At 31.1% G+C, this 7,094-nt stretch overlaps 1 protein-coding gene across 1 annotated transcript in view; it reads left to right on the forward strand.

Annotated features, from left to right (window-relative positions):
* The first annotated feature begins 1,156 nt into the window (after positions 1 to 1,156).
* LOC117175979 (regulator of nonsense transcripts 2) overlaps positions 1,157 to 7,094 on the forward strand; it is an 8,349-nt gene continuing 2,411 nt past the window's right edge. The window contains exons 1-2 of the mRNA XM_033365876.1: positions 1,157 to 1,980; positions 3,895 to 5,463. Coding sequence (XP_033221767.1) covers positions 1,493 to 1,980; positions 3,895 to 5,463 — 2,057 coding nt within the window. The 5' untranslated portion in view covers positions 1,157 to 1,492. The remainder of the gene's footprint in view (positions 1,981 to 3,894; positions 5,464 to 7,094) is intronic.

The raw sequence follows: 7,094 nt of genomic DNA on the forward strand, positions 1-7,094 counted from the left end.
TAATAAACTGAACAATATTCAGTTTATTATTTTTGAGTATAAAAATATTATTTGTGAACCTTCTTATTGCATACATATATTTTTATATTCAGTAGGCAATAATGAATTTATTTGAAAAAAGCACCATGAAATGGTCATCATTTACTGTCACAATGGAAAAAGATTGACCTTCTCATGAAATAAGCAAAATTGTCTGTACAATTTGAGGGAAAGTAAGTTTGCCACCACGGAGATGAGACTTATTTTCAGGAGCATTCTTTATCTTATATAAGAAATTATGTACGCAGTTAAAAGTTTGAAATAAAATTTTTTCCGATGGACATTGTATTAGCGGTTATATGTTTATCAATATTGATTATGTTATTTTTTATCACACTTTATACACTGAACATACCATATAAATATTAAACATTCTTTAATTCGTGAACTTAAGATTTTTTTTGCCCGAAATGTCATCTACTTTCTTATGAATACTTGTATGCAATGAAAACATAGCATGAAAAAGATTCACACTTCAACATTATATTTCCAAACTACCACCTTTTCGTTGCCTTTTCGGTTGCATAAATTCTGCAAATAAAACCATACATATTTTTAAAAAAAGTTACTGTGTCTAATTTTGGTTTCATTAGTGAAAAATTGGATTAACGCATTAAAATTATTTTTATAACAAGAATAAAGAAATAATTTTAACAACAAATTAGATATTCTAATCGGTCGTATCCAATAATAGCATTTCCCCATTTCAATTAATTCAGTTGAAATTCGTCATTTAAAAAAACGAACTATTTAAATAATTATTAAGTATTAAAAATGGTAAAAGATTAATTCCCTGTGTATAAGTCTACAATTTATAATCCAATATATATTTTCCACCGTCATCACGACACTAATTAATTATAACTCTTAGGTACTTCAAAAATGTTAAAGAGATTGGTCTTTGTTTATTTAACCTGGATTATTGGTATCAAATAAATATTGATGAAAATTAATTATGTAAATTCAGTAGAGTTGTCTGCAACAAAGTTTCTATTCAATTTTCATTTAAGACTTGAAATGTCCCGCGCCAAGGGCATTCGAGTGAAGTGCCATCAAACGTCAAATTATTTTAACAAAATGCACCAGCAAGGCAGCAACCACGGCAGCAACCATGCCAGCAACCGTTAAAACTTAAAACACGCATGTGCTGTCAACGCGTGCGTGGCGCGTGTGTATATCGCATGCGATCGTGTACAAGAATGCATGCGAATGTGTGATATGCCTGCAAAGGCTGCTAAGTGCAAAGTTGATATTCGTTAGTTTTGTTTATATATTGCTCAAAAAATTTTAAAATGTGAAGAGAGCTCTCGAATTTAAACAAACTTGATACACTCAAAAAAATTTTACTCAATCCTATTGTATCACTCTTTAAAATGCGAGTTTTCTGTCCAGGCCTAATATAACCTGTATTCAATAATATACTTTGATCCCTTTTTAATTAAAATCTGCAAATATGACTGAATCCGAGAATAAAGTGCAAGAGGTTATTGATCCTAATGCAATTACTGAAGAAGACAAGCAATTTTTACAAGATTATGTGAACGAAACGGAGCAGAGACTAGCAGCAAAGGAGGAGATTAGAGCCTCCAATGTCAATGTAACGAGACCTCCAGATTCTTATTTTAGTAAATTGGACTCGAGTCTCAAGAGGAATACTACTTTTGTTAAAAAACTGAGGAATTTTAGTGCTCCTCAGCTTGATGGATTCCTGAAGGACATGTCTAATTTGAATTTGACTAAGTATGTCAGCGAAGTTGCGACTGCCTTGGTAGATGCTAAACTCAAAATGACGGATATTGCGCCTGCTATTAAAGCTTGCAGCTTTCTGCATCAGACCTATGCTGAATTTTCTGTTCACTTTTTTGAAAATTGGCAGAAGAACTTGTCTTTGAAAGTCGGAGAAAAAATCTCTAATCCCAGTAAACTTCGAGTGGACCTTAGGTATGATTACATGTTTTTATGTTTTTGTTTAACTTGTGTATTTTATTGATAATTTTTTTAATATGTTGCGTCGTCAAATACCAAAAATGATATGAAAACATGAAAATGATTAATTTTACGCGAAAAGAATGAATAAATTATTTTACATAAAATTACCTGGGTTCTATATTAAATTCTTATTGAAACTTTAAATTCCTAACAAGTCAAGTACAAGTATTGCATTTTCAAACAAATATATGAATTTTTGGTAAAACTTTAGAAAAAGCGGCTTCTCCAGTATGGTCCTTTAAACTAACTAACGAACAAAAACTTGTTAAAATTCGATGAAAAATCAAAAAATGGGCTGAAGTAATTGTCTACTTTGACTGTTTCTGCTAAAAATGGCTCTAAAGCATATGTAAATTGTTCAAAATGACTAATAACAGCAAGATAATAATAAAATTAAAATTGTCAAGAAAGTTTTTGCAACTTTTTCATTGTTTCTAAATATCAACATGAACGTATTAGTATGTACCTGCCTGACAAAAGTTGTGGTCGAGATGTATACGATTATTCTTCTGTGACTAGTCGCTAGCACGCTTTTTTTGTCAAAACATTCTTGTCCCTTTTGTTTTATTATTAGCTTGCTGTTATTAGTCATTTTGAAAAGAAGCCGTCAAAGTAAACTACATCTCAGCCTGTTTTTTTTTTCATAAACAGTGATAATATGGCGGAAAATGCCCTTCCCCCGCATTTTTCATTTAGAATCCATCGAATTTAAAAAAATTTCATTTCTTAGTTAATTTAAAGGGTCACACTGGAGAAGCCGTTATTCAAAAGTTTTACCGAATTTTTAAACAAATAGTTGAATTTTCAAGCAAGAAGATCAATTTCCAACCAAAATAAACGGAATTTTTAAAATGTGCATGAATTATTACATAAAAAGAGCAATTTCCGGAAACAAAATATTTTAGAGCAGAATAGTTAAATTTTTAACCAAATTGATTTTTTAAGCAAAAAGATGAAATTTGAACCACAATAGATGGAATTTTCAAAAAATATATGAATTCTTACGTAAAAAGGTAACATTGCAACAACCAAAATTTTGAACAAAAAAGATACATTTTAAACAAGCGAGATAAGCTAGCAATAAAAATGATGAATTTTCACTCATAAAAATTAATTTTTAACAAAATAATTCAATTCTCAACCAAGCAGTTAAATGTACAGCCAAGAAAGATGAATTTTTAACAAAACATTTGCATTTTTACCCAAAAAAAGAATCAATTTCTACCAAAAGAGATGCATTTTTGACCGCGAAAGATTTTTCAGTCAAGACAGAAACAAAATTTCTACCAAATTGTTGACTTTTCAAGCCAAAAATGGTGAATTTTCTACGATACAGTTGGATTTAACACCCGAAAATGTAAATTTCCCAGAAAAAAATTAAATTTCAACCAAACGGTTGAAATTTATATCCAAAGGGAGGAGTTTTCAAGAAAACATTTGAATTTTCCAACAAAAAGGAAAAGGCGGTGAAGACTGCAACAAATAAATAGAAATTATTATAATTTTTAGACTAAAGAATAAAGGTTTAAATGAAAAAATTAAGTTAATTTTTAATACACCAAAAATATCACGTTAGAAATCTAATTAATACTATTTTTTTCTGATAAATGTTTTAAGAATTTGATGGAATGAAGTATAATTGAATAATTGCAATTATTGTAATTGTTAATTTAACAGTATAGAGACAATATTAGGAAGTAAAACATTTTCGCTTACTTTAAAAATCAAAATGTATTTTAATGACTTCTCATCCATTAGTTTATCGAGTTTGTTTCAGTTGTAATTGTATTTTTAAACTTTGCTTTAAAAATAAAGTATCTGGAAAAAAATGTTATTTCTAGTCTAATGAGCTTGTTTTTATTTCAGATTTTACGCCGAACTTGTCAATGCTGGCATCTTCACTCACAAGCAGGGTCTATCGCTACTGGGATCTGTCTTAACGGTCCTAATAAACATGGACAAAGAAGAGCACAACAATGCAAGCATAATTCTCAGTTTTTGTCGCCACTGTGGAGAGGATTACGCAGGACTGGTACCCAGAAAAATTCGAGAGTTATCAGAAAAGTTGAACGTGTCGATACCAAAAAGCAAACTGCTTTCCCCGGACAAGCAACAAAATGTGAAACTGTTACTTAGGGACTACTACAATTCCCTGTGTAAGCATTTGGTTAAAGAGCACAAAGATTTGCAAGCTTTCGAAAAGCAAAATCGAAAAATCCTTCAAACAAGGGGAGAATTAAGCACAGAAAGAAAAGAAAAACTCGAAGCACTCCAAGTTTCTTACGAACGTCTTTTAACTAGCGTACAAAATTTCTCAGATACCTTAGACGAACCGATGCCTGAACTTCCGGTTGATACTGAAGTCAAAATGGAAACAGAGGAATCGTTAAAGTTAAATAATGAAGGCGAAGAAAATAGCACAATGGAAGATATGTGGGGCGATGAAGAAACGAGAAGATTCTACGAAGTTTTACCAGATTTGACGGTTTTTCTGCCAGGGTCTTATTTAAAAGAAGTTGTCAAACAAGATGTGCCGATAACCGAAGAGGTTTTGGATGAGGAATTAAATTTTTATGAGATCGAAGAAATTGAGAAAGTTGATGAACCTGAGCCAGAAGTCGAGGAACCTCAAGTTGCAAATGTAAGCAATAAATTTCTCTTGGACGCGTATATCACTCATCTGCCTAATTGCGTTAATCGCGAGATGATAGATAATGCAGCAGTGGATTTTCTCATAAACCTCAACACCAAGCATAATAAAAAGAAATTGATAAAAGCACTTTTCGGTGTCTCCAGGATTCGTTTGGATTTATTACCATTTTATTCTCGACTCGCAGCGATTCTTTATCCTGCTATGCCAGATGTAGCTAATGACTTATGTCTTATGTTGAAACATGACTTCAAGTATCATGTCCTTAAAAAGGATCAGATTAATATAGAATCAAAGATAAAAGTAGTGAGGTACATAGGCGAACTTGTCAAGTTTAAACTCTATTCTAAAATGGAAGCTTTGTATTGTTTGAAAGTTTTATTGCATGACTTCACACACCATCATATTGAAATGGCTTGTAATTTGTTAGAGACTTGTGGAAGGTTTCTATTCTGCACGCCAGATTCGCATCAGAGAACAAAGATTTATTTGGAGCAGATGATGAGAAAGAAGGCTGTCACGGCTCTTGATTCTAGATATGTGACTATTATTGAAAATGCATATTATTTTGTTAATCCGCCGGAGTCTACGGGAGGACTTACGAAAAAGGAGAGACCGCCGGTTCATGAATTCATGAGGAAATTGTTGTATCAAGATTTGTCGAAGACTAATACTGACAAAGTGCTCAAGTGGATGCGAAAATTGGACTGGGAGGATGAAACTGTTTCATCATATGCAATTAAATGCCTCACTGCTGCTTACAATGTCAAGTATTTGAACATCAGGTAAGGAATATTTATGCATACGTAGCTATTTTCAGATCTCTGTCTTTAGTGATCTAGCTTATTTGGTCAGATCTACTGGTAGTTCAAGAATTGTTGTTTTTTTGTAATAGGAACTGAGGGCCCAAGCATGATTCACAATTTGAAATGGTAATATAAATCTCGAAAATTTCTAATTTAAACCTGTTGAATTAAAAAAAAAAGTAAACTCGCGTGACTTGGGCGTTGAAAATAATAATTTTTAGTTAAAATGTAAAATCATTCTTTGAAAAAAACGCACTCTTGATATAAATTGAAACGCCTTGAATTCCAGAAAGTAACGAAAGATATATTTGGACATAGTCATATTCCGGCGCTATACGAAAAACAGTTGAAAATGAGAAACCTGAAAAATAATTTAGGTAGGGGAGAGTGGGTCGTAGCAAATCGCCAAGTCCAAAAAAAGCTTTTGGACCTTTTGTGGATTATCGGCGCAATCCTCAATTGATTTCAATGACACTTTGTATCTCACTGGCCAACCATTAAAAATACTTTTAGGCATGATTTTTTGTTAATATCTTAAAAATGGTGTGATCAAAACAAAAAATGATAAAAACCTATTTTCACCCTGGGCTCATCTTTCGAACCGATCGGTACAAAGTTTCAACGAGAATTCAGTGGCAACAGATTCTTGATACGTTTTACACAAATTTCTGATACCTTGAATATTTTTTTAAATTGTATGTATTTATTGTAAAAAATAAAAATTCAGAGATGACTAAAATGGTAAAAAAATTTTAATATTCAAGATATCGGTAATTCTTGCTGTGCATATCGAGAATTTATTACTAAATTTTTCTTATTGAAATTTAATGTTCATCACATTTTATGAGAAAAAAGTGATTTTTTCACGTGTGCTCACCTCGAAAACCTAATCTATCGAAACGGCTGCTACCCAATTTTTGCGAGAAGTCACTAGGAACAGATTCTCGATAAGTTTTTGAATAATTCCCAACAGTCTTAATAGTTTTTAAAGATTTTCTTATTTAGAGTAAAAAGTGAAAATTCAGCGATGATATAAATGTTGAGATTTAAAAAAATTATTTAAGGTGTCCAAAACTCTTGTAAAATGTATCGAGAATATTTTACTTCAAGCCTTTTATCAAACTTTGGTGTTAAAAGATTGTGTGGATTAGGCTGCAGAGTTGAGTACATGTGAAATTTTTTTTACAATCATTCCAAAATAATGCATTATAGATTCAAGAAAATAAAATGTAATCTACAAAATTCAATAGAAACATAATAGTCGGCTACGATCAATGAACCTAGCTACTATTTTTAATTTAAATTGAAAAATTCAATCAAAATTTCAATGGAATGATATGGTACTATTTGGTTAAATTAAAGAATAAATCAATTAATTAATTTTTAACGAAAATTATCCAAATAATTTAATTGTTCATATTTAGTATATTAGTATCTTCATTTATATTAGATTAATGTAACGTACGTATCTCATTATTTTGTTCAATTACAAAAAAAGTTTTGGATCAAAAATCTGCTATTCAAAAAATCGGATAAGTTCAGCTATATGAATTTGTGAAATCAATCTCGGCCAAGTGATTTGGCGGTGGTTGTTTAATCTATTTTTTAAT

This window comes from Belonocnema kinseyi, chromosome 7 (genome assembly GCF_010883055.1).
Source record: "Belonocnema kinseyi isolate 2016_QV_RU_SX_M_011 chromosome 7, B_treatae_v1, whole genome shotgun sequence".
NCBI lineage: Eukaryota > Metazoa > Arthropoda > Insecta > Hymenoptera > Cynipidae > Belonocnema > Belonocnema kinseyi.